Source organism: Thermobia domestica, chromosome 9 (genome assembly GCF_964235325.1).
Source record: "Thermobia domestica chromosome 9, izTheDome1.hap1.1, whole genome shotgun sequence".
Classification (NCBI taxonomy): Eukaryota; Metazoa; Arthropoda; class Insecta; order Zygentoma; family Lepismatidae; genus Thermobia; species Thermobia domestica.
The window spans coordinates 180,064,315-180,082,446 of NC_137462.1; the positions used below are offsets into that span (position 1 = coordinate 180,064,315).

At 37.0% G+C, this 18,132-nt stretch overlaps 1 protein-coding gene across 2 annotated transcripts in view; it reads left to right on the forward strand.

Annotated features, from left to right (window-relative positions):
- Positions 1 to 18,132, forward strand: part of hrg (poly(A) polymerase hiiragi) — a 92,777-nt gene that overhangs the window by 16,619 nt on the left and 58,026 nt on the right. For both annotated transcript variants that reach the window (XM_081725550.1, XM_081725549.1), the window contains exons 5-6: positions 1,852 to 1,956; positions 7,145 to 7,295. In XM_081725550.1, coding sequence (XP_081581676.1) covers positions 1,852 to 1,956; positions 7,145 to 7,295 — 256 coding nt within the window. The remainder of the gene's footprint in view (positions 1 to 1,851; positions 1,957 to 7,144; positions 7,296 to 18,132) is intronic.

An 18,132-nucleotide genomic window follows, 5' to 3' on the forward strand; every position in this document is an offset into this window, starting at 1 on the left:
AAGAAGTCTTAGAAAGAAATAGAAAGAAAATGTAGCCACAAAAGTTCTTTGTTTCAGAGTTCCCGGCATACATTAAAATTGAGATCCTTTGAGATCATGCAAAAGGTGATGCCTACTTTATCCAAGAGTCATATTATTCGGAATTCCGCATAACATTTCAAATTTATACTTGAGTACAGATAGCGATTACCTGTTTGTTGATACAGATTGAAGATCACTAACCTTTGCACATTCTCTCAAATTGTTTCTGATGAAGCAGGTATAAATACCGCTTTAATAATAATATCCCAAGATAAATAATAAAATTCTTACTTACTTTATTAAGTGTAGTTTGATCTACACTTCACAACATTTCGTCACAAGTGTTGTGAACACATTTCGACCAGTTCCGTAGAATCCACTGAACAACCTTGAACTTTTTTAATTGTCTTTGATTAATAAACGTGATTTCTGTGGATATTTCGTGCCAAATTATATTTGCGGTGACTTTTGATTTCGGTTACGTATTGTATAATCCCAATGTCGCGTAAGCTACCTTTCCTTCGTCGTATTGAAATATTATCGTCATCCGATCTTTCCACTACCGAGGATGCCGTATAGTGCTTGCTGCTGTACATTTACTCTTTTCGTGTTTCTACAAATACAAGAAGTATATTATGGGGCTTAAAAGGCGGAAAGTAGGATGTAAATAGGTTCAGTTCAGTGGAATTCTAAGGACCTGGCCTGATAGTGTTCAGATCAATTGTGAGAACGAAGTATTGCTAACTATAAATCAAACTGGGTATTAAGGTAAATAATTTTATTTCAGTGTCCAGATCACTAATCTTAAAGTGTTCCAGTGGGGACCAAACTGTTTCAAATGATCATCTATGCTTCGAGTATGTTTCTCGAGTGCCCTTTATCAGGATTATTTAACATGCTCATATCATATTGTTGATCACATGTAGTTCCAAAGTTCTGTGAATATAAAGTAACTGTAAGAACTATAGTATACCAATACATAGTTACAATAACTGAAAACCCCTATAGTACGAGCCAAAAATACATTTGTTCCATACCAAATTCATTCATGTGTGATTTTTGTGATCTTATACTCCACTATTACCTCAGTCTTTCTGATTTTTTTCGACACTTATTCAGACTTAGACTTGGTCACACATTTTCGTCATTCTTTTGAGCTGTTCTTCAAATATGGATGTGATGTTTCTATTCTTGACCGGAGATTTTGTTTTTTCTACTATGCTCTAATGGCGAGATTACAGCATGAAAGCTAAGAAGGAAACGAACAATTTAAGAAAAAATGGTGAAAACATTGTCACATAATACCAAGAAGTACAGTGTAGCTCAGTAGTAGAGCGTTCATCCCTGGTGCATGGAGTTCCTTGTTCGATCCCAGCTGCCGGCATTTTTTGGTACAGAACAAATCAGAAATTTCAAGATGGCGACAACGACGCTTCAGAGTTACGTTTCTGGTCTGTAACGTTCTCTTCCTACGTCATTCTCACTACCTAATAACGCGTTTAGCTTAAGCGCTTTTACTGTCTTTCTTCATATTTATTTATTTATTTTCTTGAGTTTCGTCTCACGGTTTTCCCTTTAGACTAAAGAGGCAATTAGAAATAAATGGTGGAAAAGCAACAGATAACGCCCATGTCTTGAGGAGCAGGATTCGAACTCGCAAAAGACACTGCCTTAAACGTCTTTGGGAAAGGTTTTCACAATTTTCTGATAAGTAATTTGTCTGTAAATGACCACTTTGGGGTTTCCTTGTTCTAGCTATGTAAATAATAGTTTATAAGCCTTTACTTTAAAAATTACCATAAAACCTAAGTGTGTGCTTGCTTTTCCTAGGCGGTTGAAGAAGCGTTTGTACCTGTAATAAAGATGAAGTTCGATGGGATTGAAATTGATATGCTTTTCGCCAGACTAGCTTTGAAAGAAATTCCAGACTCAATGGTAAGTCATTGATTATAATTAAATAAATGTGTAACTTGTATTTGTGCTTTCGAATCATTCTGTAGCTTTGCATATCTGTGAAATATGTATTTTACAAAAATGCGACTTTAGTGTAATTTTAAGAGATGTATTGCACATAATCAAAGTATTATTTGTTATGTAGGGACATGAATATTTAATTACAGAACGTTTATTTGTGTGCAAAGGAGTCTTAACTAGCTTCCTTTAGGCTACAGGAGACGAACGAACAATGAAAGTGAATGATTTTTAAAGAACATCGAGAAAACTGACGAACCACATGCTTATTGTACGTCTTGCTTATGAATGTCTTAACGCAAACAAAGTTTTGTGGTTATCTCTTTGTTCGCCTTTACTTTGAAATTTATCATAAAACCTAAACGTGAGCTTGTTTTGTGCTCTTCCACCATGTTTGTTGACACAGTCATGGATCGATCTTCGACTTTAGTCATACACTAAACAACACACAAGTATTCAAGTGTTCCAGCAAGAGTTCTAAACGTTACTAAAAAAGTGCACCGATGTCAGTGTGTTGTAAACGGACGGTTCAAATGATGATCATCCCGTTGCCTCTGCTTCCATTACGGGTGAGGACAGTTCAGAATTCAGTCTGCATAACGAGGTTTCAGTTTATTGCTGAACTAATAACAGTTAAACTTGCCCTCGATCATTGGGCTTCAGCTTTTGCTGCGTCGTGTATTCATCGAATCGCAAAGGGTTGTTATTAGCCTGCAAAATGTCTTTATTAAACATTTTCGTGCACGAGATTCTGATGAGATGTTACCAGCTACATCAACAGTGCCGTGTCGTTGTTGTCTACTGACTGGCCGGGTATATTGACATATCGAGGAAACGAATTGTCGACACAGCAGCCGAGAACACTCCATTGGCAGGGGTTGCACTGGAGCACTCTCTCCCTTGCTCTGGTCTCGCTAGCTATTTTCTCCAACGAATGCACTCTCATTGCACGCAGATAAAAATAGCTTCACTCAATAAAACTGTTTTTGGTCAATTAACAGACGCTGTTGCATATTTGCCACAGGGATGAAGTGCTCCTGACCCGCTTGCTCATCTAACACATTCTTTTCAATGCATGGTACTGACAGTCCGTATTGTGAAGACTATCGTCCCGCTATTATTTGATGCAGACACAGGACGTTTAGGACTGTCAAAATAAGTAGTTAGGTTTCGAAAGGTAACATTATCTTTAGTGATTATATTCTTTCCTTTATTCGTGGGATTGGATTAGTTAACGTCTTGTAGAGTTTTCTTTCGTGTGTTGTTATTATTGCTATTATTGAGTTATTTTCTTGTTCCGCATTTTCTATTTGGTTTTTCATTCTTCTAATCGTGAAGGGGACAATTAGGCTAGCCGCTGACGTCCCATTAAATCACAACAAATCAATCAATCAATCAACCGTACCTCAGCGTAGAGACTGAAACCAGCGTGAAACAGCTTACCATTGTTACACAAATAAATTAATGGCTAAAGTTTTATATTCTATTATAGAAAATATATAATAAGTGGTAAACACCCTAATAAGTGGTAAACTCTGCAAAGTATTATCAAAGTAACAATGTAGGTTTGGAACAGGGATGGGGGGATATTAGAAGACACATCACAATGGCGTCCGCTATCTTGAATTTTACAAAATAGTCTGAAGTGGAAGCCATAACTTGTGATATGTGATTTTAATAGCAGATTTTCATAGCAATTGAATGTCACTTATTTTTGCTTTAGCGCGAACCATTATGAAGTTATGATTTACTTTCTTTGTGTCGTTGCGGGTGACTTACTAGCATATGGCCTTGACGCGTACAAAGCTCATGATCATGCTGATCTCTAGAGGACCAAGCATCAGGTTGATTGCAGACGATTTTAATCGCCATCATCCAGAAAGGACTCCCATCAGCAATCACCCTGTGTTCAAAAGTGCTGAAGAAATTCGAAGAAACGATCTGTGGTAAATCGGCCCAGACTGGTACACAGCGACAGATGAGGCAACAACTTTGTCATTGTTAACATCATTCAGTGAAAGCTCCAACAGAAACACTTGAAGTGTAGCCTGTAAAAGTGGTGTTAGTTGCACCTTCATCATGCGCATTATGTCAGTGAATGAGTCGCACGCTAAGCTGCAATTTCACCAACACCTTACGGATGATCCAGATCGTCATCTGGAATTTGCTCAATGGAGCAGAGAGCAGCTACGACAAAATCTCACATTCGCCTCTGATGTGATTGTTTACTGATGAAGTAAACTACTTTTCGGACGAGGTTAGCAAACAAATATACACGGTATTGCTTGGATAGTAATCCGCATTGGTATGACGGTTCTGCAGGAGTTCCCGACAGGTGATAGTGTGTGGGAGACACGCTGTGCGAAAGTTCTTCGTCTATGGGACACAAAGGGCGATGAGTTATCGGCGCGTGTTAGACGACGACATCTTGCCATCATTGCTGTCGAAAAATATGTCCTTTCCTAAGTTCCTCCAGGACGATGGCACCCTATGCATTATGCTACTTGTGCGTCGATCAGCAGTTTCCTTATGCGTGGATTGTTCGGTGAGGTACTGTGGAATGGCCTCCTCATTCTTCTGACCCGCTGTCACTGGATTACTGCCTGTAAGGCCATGCGAAATCTATTGTATATAAAAATTAGGGATGTTCAGCATCTCAAGGAACGAATTGTGGACGAATGTTTCAACTTTACAGACACTTGGCGCAGGGTTTTGCGTGACACTCAGAATGCATCTGACAATCGACTGGAATGAAGAACGTGTTGAACAAGTCCTCTAATAGTGTGTGGTTCTTGCTGTATGACTAACCCCTTTTTGTTGGTAACACAATAGAGAAACGGTCATAACATAGTAATGGTTAGCGGTAGAGCAAAAATAACAGTACCATGCAATTTCTACGAAAATTTGCTATTAAAATGACATTGTGGTTTTCAGTTAAGACACGTGCATAAAATTCAAGATGTCAGATGTCGTTATGATGTGTCCTCAGAACATTTTCCCCATCTCCATTTCCCACCTACATTCTTATTTCGACGGGGGGTCCAGGTTTGGTTTCCGTATTTCATATTGATATAAAACCCAGACTTTCATACATGAGCGAATGTAATTACATTTGATAATTACTGGACTCACTTGGATTTTTAGTTGGTTATTATTTTATAAAAGTGTTCTCCACCCCTCAGAATGTAACTTGTCAGTCGTTCACAGAAACTGCCCATGACTCGGTGTAAGAGATCCGGAGTGATGGCGTAAATTTCCTCTCGAATTTTGTGCTTCAGTTCCTCCAATGTCTGCAGCTCAACTCTGTCTTTTAAATGCCGCACAAGAAAAAGTCAGGAACAGTCAAGTCCGGGGATCTTAAGAGTCATGGAACGTCCCCAAATCTAGAAATCACATTTCTAGGGAACATGGTCTTCAGTGTTACCATCAATTGCCTGGTTATGTGGGCCGAGGCACCATCTTGTTGAAACGGCACAGATTTCAGATTAACAATTTTCTATCGTAGCTGTGGGAGTAGGAAATTTGTTAACATGTGTGTGTAGCTTTCTGCTGTCACAGTAACAGGTTACTCGTGTTCTTCCTCGAAAAAGTATGGCTTCACGTCCCACTGCACAAATTTTCCACTGTGTAGGGGCATTTTATGTAAGTGAGGTGGATTTTCAGGTAGCCAATATCTAAAATTCTGTTTGTTCACATACCCTTTTTAAAAAAATTCGCTTCGTCTGTCATGAGAATTGAATCAAGAAATTCTGCTTCTGATTAATTCCTGTATGGTCTTGCAACACTGCACTTGCACTCTTTTATCTGCCTCCTATAATTCCTATACCACTCTCATTTTGTATGGTGGGGCCGCGGTGGCTCAGTGGTAGAGCGTTCACCTCTGGTGCTAGGGATCCTGGGTTCAAACCCTGCTCCCGCCAAGTGAACTTTGTGGTGGACAAACACCGTGTGCGTGGGTTTTCTCGGGGTTCTCCCGTTTCCTCCCACTTTCTTCATTCCACCATTTCATTCATTTCTCATAATCACCGTCTCCTTTAGCCTAACCGGCATAACCGTGGGACGTAAAACTCAAAGATTTCATTTTCATTTTGTATGGATGAGACTTGAGATCATGTCGTAACATTCGTCCAATACTGCTTCGAGGAAATTTCAATGTGAGGGAATGACGATGTGCCAAACATCTTAAACTTTCAAGAACTGCTTCTCGTACGCATGCGATGTTTTCGGGTGTATGGACTGTTTTCGTATGTGGGTGTGTTTTGTAATCTACATTACCACTTGTGCGCCACAGTATAACTCACGTACGTATTATTTTCTTATGGCACTTCTTGTCTTTCTTGCTGGTCACCAAATGTACATCTTTTCATTACACGAACACAGTTGACTCACACTTTATAAATTTTACACAAAACACGGCTAGTACTGGCTAACGCTCCATTGTGCACTGAATCCAAGGTCAGCTGCTACCGGCTGATAAACATCACATTCATCCCATCCCGTTTCTCGCCAGTGTTGGCGAATCAAAACTAGGAAACCGAAACTGGGTCACCCTGTATTTTTCAGCGTTTAGCACTTATAAAGAATGTTTTCACACTTTTGGACCACCCTGTTTATATTTTTTTAAGGTAACTACCTTGATAACTGTTAAAACCTGAAGTGCGTTTTTGTATCATGGTTAAAACCTGAAGTGCGTTTTTGTATCATGGTTCCACGCGGTGTTGCATAGGAGTAAGAGGTTAAACATTCAAGAAACAGTTAAAAGTGTATTTGATGTATTGGTTTCTTTGTGTTAACATTTTTATTCGTTAACTATTAGTACATATTAGTAATGTTTCAAAATAGATTGATATTGAGTTGAAATTCATTGCTAACTTACATTGTAATAGTGATAAGACTCACAAGAAACCTTATAAAAAAAATATTTCAATGATATGTATGAGTTAGAAGTAAAAACAGATTTTCATTAGATTCAATTTTCGCTTCTGTTTCTGTAAACAAATAATGGTCTCCCTTCCCCTCAAAGATGTTCAATAAAATTGATTTGATTTCAGAAATGTAGCTTATCATGAACTATCGCAATAGTCGTGTTGAAATTTCATTATCTGAAATAAAGAAAACATTATCTGTGACTTGTTTCCTTTTGTTTATAAAGGATCTGAAAGATGACATGCTTTTAAAAAACCTTGACCAGAAATGTGTGAGAAGTTTAAATGGTTGTCGTGTGACAGATGAAATATTGAGGTTAGTCCCAAATATTGAGAATTTTAGACTGGCGCTAAGAGCGATCAAGCTATGGGCGAAAAGTGAGTACTTCTCTTTTTCTCTTTACATAGACATGTAGATAGATATAAGAAAAGATTAAATTAATTTGGTAGGCTCCTATGTGTTTGTATAAAGAGGGACAGAAAGGGTTATTTAAGACATTTTATTGGTGGTTTATTGCTTAGAAATTTATAGCTTTCAGTATAGTGTTGATTTATTTTTAGAGAAATACATTTAGAAATGAATTTTCTTTCCAGTGGTTTTTCTGGCATAATAATTCATTCCTGTAAAAATCTATAATACTTGTTATATTAACATAAGTCTTTTAATACATTTCTTCTCTGAAGAGGGACTGTAGTGGAATTTAGACGGCAATTAGGAATTTTGTGGTGTCGAAAATTATACATACGCAATAAAACCATACCATCTAGAAAGTTCCTTTAATTTATAGTTGTGTCCTCCTTGATTTATACATTTACTTTAGAAATTAAATAATGAAGACATCGGATGGATTTGTATGAAAGTGTATTTCGTCTTGTTCCTTCAAGAACCGCTATGTGCAGTTTTTGACCGAAATGCGATTTTTACTGATAAACGAGCACTTTGGTATATAGTATGTCTCTACAAAGACCATTATGTAATATCGCTTATTTAAGGAATAATTACGTCAGAAAACAAAATCCGCCATGTAATATTGCGGTCAGATTGTGCCTATCATTTCCCGCTAAGTATTCTGAAAGACTTACCTGATTTTTTGTTAAACTTGTAACAATAATGCGCGCGCAGCAGCTGCACATATGTTTTGCCTGTCTCCTAACAATCTATATAAACAATGCATTCGTGTTTCTGCTCTCCTATAAAATTTAAAATTTTGCACATAGTGGTTTGTAAAGGTGCACTGACGATTTGTATGATGCTTTATATGCGTGCTCAAAAATGTACGTAATTGTGGAAACATTATCGCTCCACTAGCTAAATTGTAAGAGGCAGCATTGTAATAAAGATTAGTAATGTATTCACTTGCTGATGTCTTGTATTGTGTGAATTCTATGAAAACTTCTATATCTTCTGAGTTTCAGAAAACAGTTGCGATGAACTTTTAAACTACTGTTCCTCACAAAACGTCTGGAGGTTTTATACCCCTTAATGTTTCTAATACACGAACTCTTGTTTGATTTCGGGGCCGCGGTGGCTTAGTGATAGAGCGTTCACCTCTGGTGCATGGAGTCCCAGGTTCGATCCTAGCTCGCACCAAGTGAACTTTGTGGTGGACAAAGACCGTGTGCATGGGTTTTCACGGAGTTCTCCCACTTTATTCATTCCACCATTCCATTAATTTCTCATCATTGCCATCTCCTTTCGCCTAGCCGGCGCAACGTGCGACGTAAAACTGAAAGATTTCATTTCATTTCTTGTTTGATTTCATGATCATGATTTTTTACGTATGTCAGTTTACTGTGTTTTCTTAAAGCGTGTCTAAATTCTCTTGACATCTTTTGGCGAAATGATTTCTGTTCAGGAGCCAGAATTTACGACATTCACCTGGAAAACTAGTCTTCGATGTCGTCAAAACTGAGTGGATGATACTGTGAACGGTACCAGGCAAAATATTCAGTTAATGAGCTATGGCACTAATTTTAACGGCTTCCGTTTTCTTTTGCACATTTCCTTTTAAGATGCTAGGCCGCCGTGAATTTGGTCTTCAGTTGATTTCCTCCTCCATTGATTCCGAGGGAAGTTTTTTCAAAACTTCACTTGGAAAGTTGTATCATTACCATATACAGCGCACATCCGCTCATAGGTTTTTTAACGCGACTTTCCTCCCATTGTGCGGAATTTTGTCAGAAACCGACGCTCTAAATCAAGCGCATGTACATTGAATTTAAGCTTTTAATACTAATTGACTTGTAACTGTCTCTATAGCATTGCAAAACGTGTACCTGCCTAGACGTGCACTCTCAGCTCCCCACTAATGAGAGCATCAGATCGAAACATTTAACCTTCAAGCTACGGACAGCTTATTGTAGAACTAAAGAGCAGAGGAGAGGAGAATAATCAAACAGCGTCCATTCAGTCATTTTGAAGTTTTACCGGAAGAAAGATTAACAAAGTCAGTGTCGGAATAGGATTTCAAGAGATAAGAGAAAATTGCTGAAAATTTTGTTATAGAGGGACCATGGGCAGCAGGAATTAAATATAGAGAAATTAATAGAAGTATCAGATTGAATCTTAGTAAAAATAATATTGAGAAAACGTGGATAAAATATATACAGTAGTAAAGAAAGTTGATATGTAAAGTCTGTTTCTGAAAGTAAAAGTTTTTATTTCTTTCTTTGATTCGTTACAGCTCCTGATCCAAGCAAATTTAATATACCAGCTTGTTTTGATTTTCATTGTTTAGGATTACGTTGTAACCATTTCCACTTATATTTATTTTTCTATCCTTTTAGCAATTATTTCTACAGACCAATGTAGTTAGTTCCCTCTTGAAATACACTTCCGACATAAACCTGTAACTGGTTCTTCCGTCAACATATTCAAAATTACTGATGACATTAATGTGCCACTAACTTACTAAAGTATTACATTAACCCGTTTTTGCCCGAATTTTTTTACTTTCGAATTTTTCTGAAACTTTGTGTTTTTCTGAATGAGAGGCTTCTATTTGTACGATTAATATTAAATTCTGCCACTTTTCGTAATTAATTCGGCAGTTTGGGCATGTTCCAATATTGGAACACCAGGAACGAACGGTACCAGTAAGATTTTTTCCTAAACTCTGACATTACGAACGAACGTGACAGTAATGTTTGTTATATATGTTATTTATCCTACAAATAGGACACCCCTCTATACCTATACTTTTTCTAGATAGAAATATCGTTATAAAACAAAGGATCAATTTGCATATTTTTATTTTGCAAATATACTTTGTACGAATATTATAGTATGAAATACAGGACGAACAGTATAAAATATAAATGTTTACTACAGAATATGAATATAAATATTTTTTAATGATTCTAAACTATTTATCCTATAGTTCTTATAGGGAGGTATAGGAATAAAATATTAACACGTTAAATTTGCAGATATATGCAAAATCAATATAGTTATATCTTTTGGAATTCAATTTGTCAACTGTATTACAACGTATTCTCCCAAGCCAGTGTCTTTAGGTGTAATTACATCTCATCCAACGTATGGCTGAAATTGTACCAGGTATCCTCGAGGTTCACACATACACAGCGCAAATAAAAAATGAATTCTTACACAATAATAATAATAATAATAATAATAATAATATCTTATGACTACATGGTTAAAGTTCTCGCATTTGGTGCAAGAGACCCAAATTCGATTCCCAGCAAGAGTATACGTGATTCAAATCCCATGTTAAGCTCTAAGTCTAGTTTTGAAGGGAAGTTTTTTTTTTTTTTTTTGTTAAATTAAAAAACCATAAAACCATCAGGTATCTCCGTAGAATGTACAATCCTACAACAAAGGGAATTGAACCTCGGACTCAGTGCACCAAATACATGCGTGATACTAATTAGTTCAGTGAAGAATTATACATACACATACATCAATGCTCCATACCTTTTCAGAAAATAATTTATAATATGTATATAGTGCAAATAGTATAAAATAACAACCAAATAATATTATGAGATATTTTCGATACTTTTAGAATGATGAGAGGTTGCGCCATAGCTGGAAACAAAGTAAATATAAGCAGGGAAATTGTACGGAAAGCAAAAATCATTTATATTTTAATAAAAGAGTAATATAGATTCCAAGTTGTGAGACAGAAATGAAATTTTATAATAATGAAAATAATGGACCCATTCGTTCCTGGTGTTCCATTATTGGAACATTGTACTTTAGATTACACTGTACAAGTTATAATTATTACTTTCTTTATAAATCTTTAATATGACTTGAAACAATTATTAATCAAGGTATCTGAGGCAATAAACGGACAAAATTATAAAACTAAAAGAATATTTTCTTACATTCTTTCCTCTGTGGTGTATGTAAAAATTTCTTTGAAAATGACGTCACCACCGCGAGGTGCAAAAGCTAATAGAGCAGGAAACAAGTACATCACCTCTTCATTCTATCCCTTGTGAATGCAGTTGGCACGTTCCCAACTAATCGCGATACAACGTTGCCAGCTGAGCAGGTATTTGCGTTATCTCTAAAATTGTTCCAATATTGGAACACCGGGAAAAAACGGGTTAACGTATGTATTTTAAGGTATTAGTTTTATCATCATCGTCATAGGTATTTTGCCATTATTAGCAGGTCACTTGCTGTAACTGAGAGGCTTTCATGCTAACCTCTTCGTTTTCACGTACAATTTTTCTGCTTTTATACCGTCCATAAAGTGTAGCATTCTTTGCCCTCTCCCTCCCTTTCGTTCCACCATATTCTTTAGCACGTTCCTCATGATAAAGTTTCTTCTCAGCGGATGTCTCAACTAGTTTCTTTTCATCTTTTCAGTAACACGTAATTTTTTTCTCGCACATCATTTCTAACACCCTCTCATTCGTTTTCCGCTCGACACATCCAGTTCTTTCCATTCGTCTCCATACCCACATTTCGAAAGCTTCCAGTCATGTTTCATAACTTCCGCGTAATGTTCATGTTTCTGTCCCCTGCAGTATAATACTCGACACTAAACGCTTTATGAATTTTTTTCTCATCTCTTTATTCGAGGACCCACAAAATAGACCTTTCTTCCTCGTAATGGCTTCTTTCGCCATTCCTATTCCCGCTTTTATTTCACGTTCGACATCCATTGCTAATAATACTACCCGGGCATCGAAAACCGGTCAACTGTTCCATTTTCTCTGCATTTACTTCTATATTTGATACCGACCGATTCGTTCCAGTCATCATGGCTTTTACCTTTCTAACATTTATTTTCAGTCCATATTGTTCACAAACCTCCCTAAAGTTTTCTAAGATGTTATTGATTTTCTTTTCATGTTCCGCAGCAAGCGCAGTATTATTTTTAAACCGTATACACCTAATCATTCTACCTCCTACCGAAATGCTGCCTTTATTATTTAGGCTCTTTTTCACTATCTTGTCTAGATTGATATTAAATAATGTTGGTAAGAGACATTGTCTCTGTGGAACTCATCTTCGAATTACACTCTCCTCTGTCATTTCCTGCCCTATTCTAACACTTACTTGTTGGTTCATGTATACGAGGGTTAAGTCATGTCATGGCAACTATTTTTTTTCTTTCTTTCGAATAGGATATAACAGGACAGATCAAAGATACACGTTACAAAGCTTATAATATGTAATGTCGAATGATTCCACCAGATGGTGTATGTGAGCAGAGTGCTGCATGTCTGAGCACGTCCCGAAGTTCAGTGGGTGAGCAACAGTAGTTCGGAATGGGTGTCATGAAGAGTGAACAACGTGCGTATGTGAAAGTAGCATTTTTCCACAACAGGAATGCATATAGAGTTACGGGAAGCACTAGCTGCACGTGTCCTACCCTGTCGAACAGTGGCTAGTTAGATAGCGGCCTTCAAACGGGGATAGAGAATCTGTGGCCGATTTGCGGCGCAGTGGACGTCCTGTGCCCTACAGACAAGGATGTACAGGTGATGGTGCTGGAACAATGCTTACGCGATGATAGGGGGCTAGACACTTGCGAAATTAGAAGCGCAAACAGGGATTCCAGCAAAGACAGTGCACCGCATTTTACGAAAGGACCTGAACATGAGGCAAGTTTGTGCAAATTGGGTGCCGTATCAATTGAGATACAGAAGTGGTCTCGCTGCGAAACATGTCGCATCAATCTGGAGAGATTTCAGGAAGAAACGGATGCATGTTGAAAATGCTTAATTGCTCTAGATGAAACATGGGCGCGTGCATAGGTACCAAAACTGAAGCGACAGTCCAGTGAATGGCGTTCTCCTGTGTCACCGCGGAAACAGAAGTTTTGACAAAACTCCTCAGCAGCAAAAGTCGTGGTCATTCTGGCGTATGATTGTCAAGGTGTTCTTGTGTGTCATCTAGGGGAACATTGTAAATTAACATTATTACATGTACTTTTTTAGTGTCACAGTTGAATCGTGGGGTATGTACCAAACGTCCGAAGCATCTGAACAACACCATTATTCTACACAATAACGCAACAGTGCGTACAGCAGATAGTGTCAAGTCTCTTTTACAGCGATGGGAAGTTCTTCCACACTCGCCATATTCTCCTGATGTTAGTCTATGCGATTATGATCTGATCTCCAAAGTAAAATAGCCATTGCGTGGGAAACGTTTTGCTAATAAACCAGATTGTGACTGTATTTCGACACGAGGTGGTTCACATTAGTGCTTTACATAAAGCAGATGGTATTCAACGCCTTCTTCATCGCTGACAATGGACCGTCGATGAACTTGGAGACTACTACGAAAATTGCAAAACATCTAGGGTAACTTGTGAAACCAATGTTGTCCGGTTGCCTATGTTTTACTTGTTTTCAAAGAGGGCCTCCTTCATCCAGCCTTCCTCTGGTAAGGTCATTCAATGGCCCATGCCATAACCTTTCCAACGTGTATCTTTGATCTGTACTGTTATGTCCCTTTCAAAAGAAAGAAAATAGTTGTTATGGCTTATGACTTAACCATCGTAAGTCTCTTATGAATCTTCAAATCTCAGTTCACGTGGTCAGTAGCCTTTTCTAGATCATTATACAACATAAACTTCTTTGCATTTTTCTATGAACTTTTCACAGATAACCCTTGGTAATCCAGTTGCATCCCTTGTGCCTATACCTCTCATGAACCCGTACTGTTCTTTCTCAGCTTTTTTATTAGTTCTTCCATATAACCTTCTCTTCAGTATTCGATGCATAATTTTTGCTGCATGCGATATGAGACTAATAGTTCTGTAATCCTCACATCTCTCTGGGTTCGATTTCTTAGCCATCGGTATCACGATCGTCTTCAGGAAGGCTTATCGTAGAGCCGGAATAACTGTGTCTTGCTCTTTATCTCCCATACTCGTAATGAATTCGATTGGTATATTATCTATCCTGGTAGACTTTCCATTCCTATTCTCATAATACCTCCTTCTTTCTTCCGAAGATCCATAGAATTAACCTCCTCGTACATTTACCAACTCTTTATAATTCTTATGTGCCTTTGCATTTTCTTTTGTAAAAGTCTTCCCTTGCTCTGTGTATTTCCATTTGTAAGTCCTTATTTAACTTTCTGTTCATTTTTCTCCCGTCTTCTGTATAACCCGTTTCCACGCTCTCCTTGCTCTCATTTTCTGTAACCCACTTTTTTAAAAAGCCATTTCGTGTTCCCGGTAACTGACTACTACTATTGTAACCTGCTGTATGTAAAATAATACGCTCCCACTGTCTATTACTACCTGTTCCTATGACCGATTCCATTTCAAATCGTCCAGGCAGACCACAATTGAGTCCCCATCATAGTCTCAGATTTCATTTATTTTTTTATATGGAATCTACATGCAATATTATTAGACCCATATTTTTTCTTTTTGTTGAAAAAATGTTTTCTTTCGATATATAGCCTTCTAAAATGGCTGCCCTCTTCTCGGATTGCTCGAAAAACTGAAAAACATGTCAAATTAAAAATTTTATTTTAGAGAAACGAGTGTACTTAGTAACATAATCGCAATAGCAGGAAGACTATAAAGTTGTATGTTTCGTTGGCGGGCCAAAATTCGTCGATTGGTCCAATAGGAATTGTGCAATTCATTCGCAATGTTGCCACCTTTGGTGAAATTTTTGCTAATTTCAAACTTTTTTTTTTTCTGTCCTCATGAGCAATATCAACCATCTGCTTCTAGCATCGAAATCTACTCCATAAGGTCTCTTGAAAATGTAAAGGACTTGCGTTTCTGATTATGATATCCCACGTTATAGCATGATAAAAAGCTGAAAATTTCATTAAGACGCCATGTTTGGACGCCATTTTCTCAAAAACCCCTTTTTACATGTATTGGAAAAGTACCTAAGTATTTAATATCCGTTAACCATTCATGCGGCTGCAGCCCCAAACATTCGCAATTAATTATTGAAATTTCGATTTCTGTATTTGAAATATAAATATTTTCTATGGACATTTAGGTCCTATACACAGGGCGATTTGAAAGGGAGTATGAAAATTTTAAGAGATGAATCCTGACATCAAATCCAGTAGAAAAGTTCCTATAAACATGAGTCGAATTCCGCTTCGTTTTCGAGTTACAGGTTTTCCAACGCGAGACCCAAAATGGCTCGCGACAATGGAAAATAAAATATAAATTTTGCGTTAAATCAGAACTATGTGTTTAAACATCACATGAAGCACAATTTTCTCCACATCACCACAGTTTTCGAAAAGTTACATGTATTTCATTAAAAGGTTTTATCTCGTGCGTTATTGATAGTTTGCAACAATAAGTGTGAATTTCACTTGATGTTTGCCATCATTAGTAAAACCAAAATGTCGAATAAAAACTGTCTGTCTGTGTAAGTTGTAATAATAATAATAATTAATAAAAGAAGAAGAAGAAAAATTAATTTTTATTATTGCAAAACCTCTCGTAACTACACGCATCAAGTTCGAACTTGTTCAAGAAGTTAAACACCGCACCGTGTGCATGGGTTTTCTCGGGGTTCTCCCGTTTCCTCCCACTTTCTTCATTCCACCATTAAATTCATTTCTCATAATCACCGTCTCCTTTAGCCTAACCGGCATAACCGTGGGACGTAAAACTCAAAGATTTTGTTCAAGAAGTTCTGCTGCAACCACGAAACAGTTTATTACATGATTCGGTGTCGTGAACATCGTTCTAGTGTTCTCTGGAACCATGAAAATGGTTTTCACCGGTAACATGACATTGTAGTGCACTAGTTACAGTATTTGTGTGAATAAGAATGGGAAGTCCTATTACAGTAAGGACCTATTAAATGTGTTGATTATTCTAAAAGGCATAAGAGGATTGTGTACAGAAAAAATTCTTGACAAAAAATTTATCTTACGGTAAAATATAGATATTGCGTACAGCGCGTCTGCCAAAACGTAGCATTAGAACAGGATGATTATTTGTGTAAAGGGTCCTTTGAATATTTACCGTGAACAACGTGAATGTGTGAGAGATTTGTGGCCACGGAATGGTGTAACTATGAAATTACACCAGCAAGATAAAGAATTTGTTCCTCTGAATGTAGATTTGGAAATTATTAACCAGACAGTTAACATGTTAAAAATGAATGTGTCGCTATTAGAACGGCCGTTATCGGTGAAACCTAGACTACGGTGAAGGATTCACCTCAAACTTTTTCATACTGCCTTTCAAATCGCGTTGTGTACAGGACACAAATAATCATCCTCTCCTCGTAGTACATTTGGGCAGACACGCTGTACGCAATCCATATATTTTACCGCAAGATAAAATTTTTGTCTAGAATTCTTTCTGTGCACAATCCTCTTATGGCTTTTAGCATAATCAACACATTTAATACGGTCCTTACTGTAATAGGACTTCTCCATTATTATTCACACAAACACTGTAATTAGTGCACTACAATGTCATGTTACCAATGAAAACAATTTCCATGGTTCCCGAGAACACTAGAACGATGTTCACGACACCGAATCACGCAAACTATCAGTAACGCACGAGATAAAACTTTTTAAATGAAAATACATGTAAGTTTTCGAAAACTGTGGTGATGTGGGGAAAATTGTGCTTCATGTGATGTTTACAATCATTAATGAATACCAAATATCAAATAAAATAAACGTAGTGTCAATAGAAACAAATAAAAATTCTACCAAGTTGGCAACACTGCCAATCGAATTACAACGCACATAAAAATCATCATATTAATACAAATCAACTTTCTGAACTTTATCAAAGCTTTAACACACAGTTTTTGATTTAACACAATATATATATATATATATATATATATATATATATATATATATATATATGTATGTGTGTGTGTGTATTGTTTTCTATTTTCCCGAGCCGATTTTGGGTCCCGAGTTGGAAACCCTGTAACTCGAAAACGAAGCGGAATTCGACTTATGTTTATGGGAACTTTTCTACTGGATTTGATGTCAGGATTCATCTCTCAAAATTTTCATACTCCCTTTCGATTCGCCTTGTGTATAGGATCTATTTGCATTTCAAGTACAAAAATCGAAATTCCAATAATTTATTGCGAATGTTAGGGGCTACAACCGCATGAACTGTTAACGGATATTAAATACTTAGGTACTTCTCCAATACATGTAAATAATTCAGATTTTTAAAAGGTGCGGTTTTTGAGAAAATGGCGTCCAAACATGGCGTCTTAATGAAATTTTCAGCTTTTCATCGTGCTATAACGTGGGATGTAATAATCAGAAATGTAAGTCCTTTACATTTTCAAGAGACCTTATGGAGTAGATTTCGATGCTATAAGCAGATGGTTGATATTGCTGGTGAGGACAGAAAAAAAGATGTTTGAAGTTAGCAAAAATTTCACCAAAGTTGGCAAAGTTGCGAGTGAATTGCGCAATTCCTATTGGACCAATCGACGAATTTTGGTCATCCACCGATACATACAACTTTATACTCTTCCTGCTATTGCGATTATGTCACTAAGTACACTCGTTTCTCTAAAATAAAATTTTTAATTTGACATGTTTTTCAGTTTTTCGAGCAATCCGAGAGGAGGGCAGCCATTTTAGAAGGCTGTATATCGAAGAAAAATTTTTTTGGGCAAAAAGAAAAAAATATGGGTCTAATAATTTTGTATGTAGTTTATTTTAAAAAATAAACTAAATCTGAGACAGTCGTATGGACCACCCTGGACGATTTGAAATGGAATTACTCCTATGCAT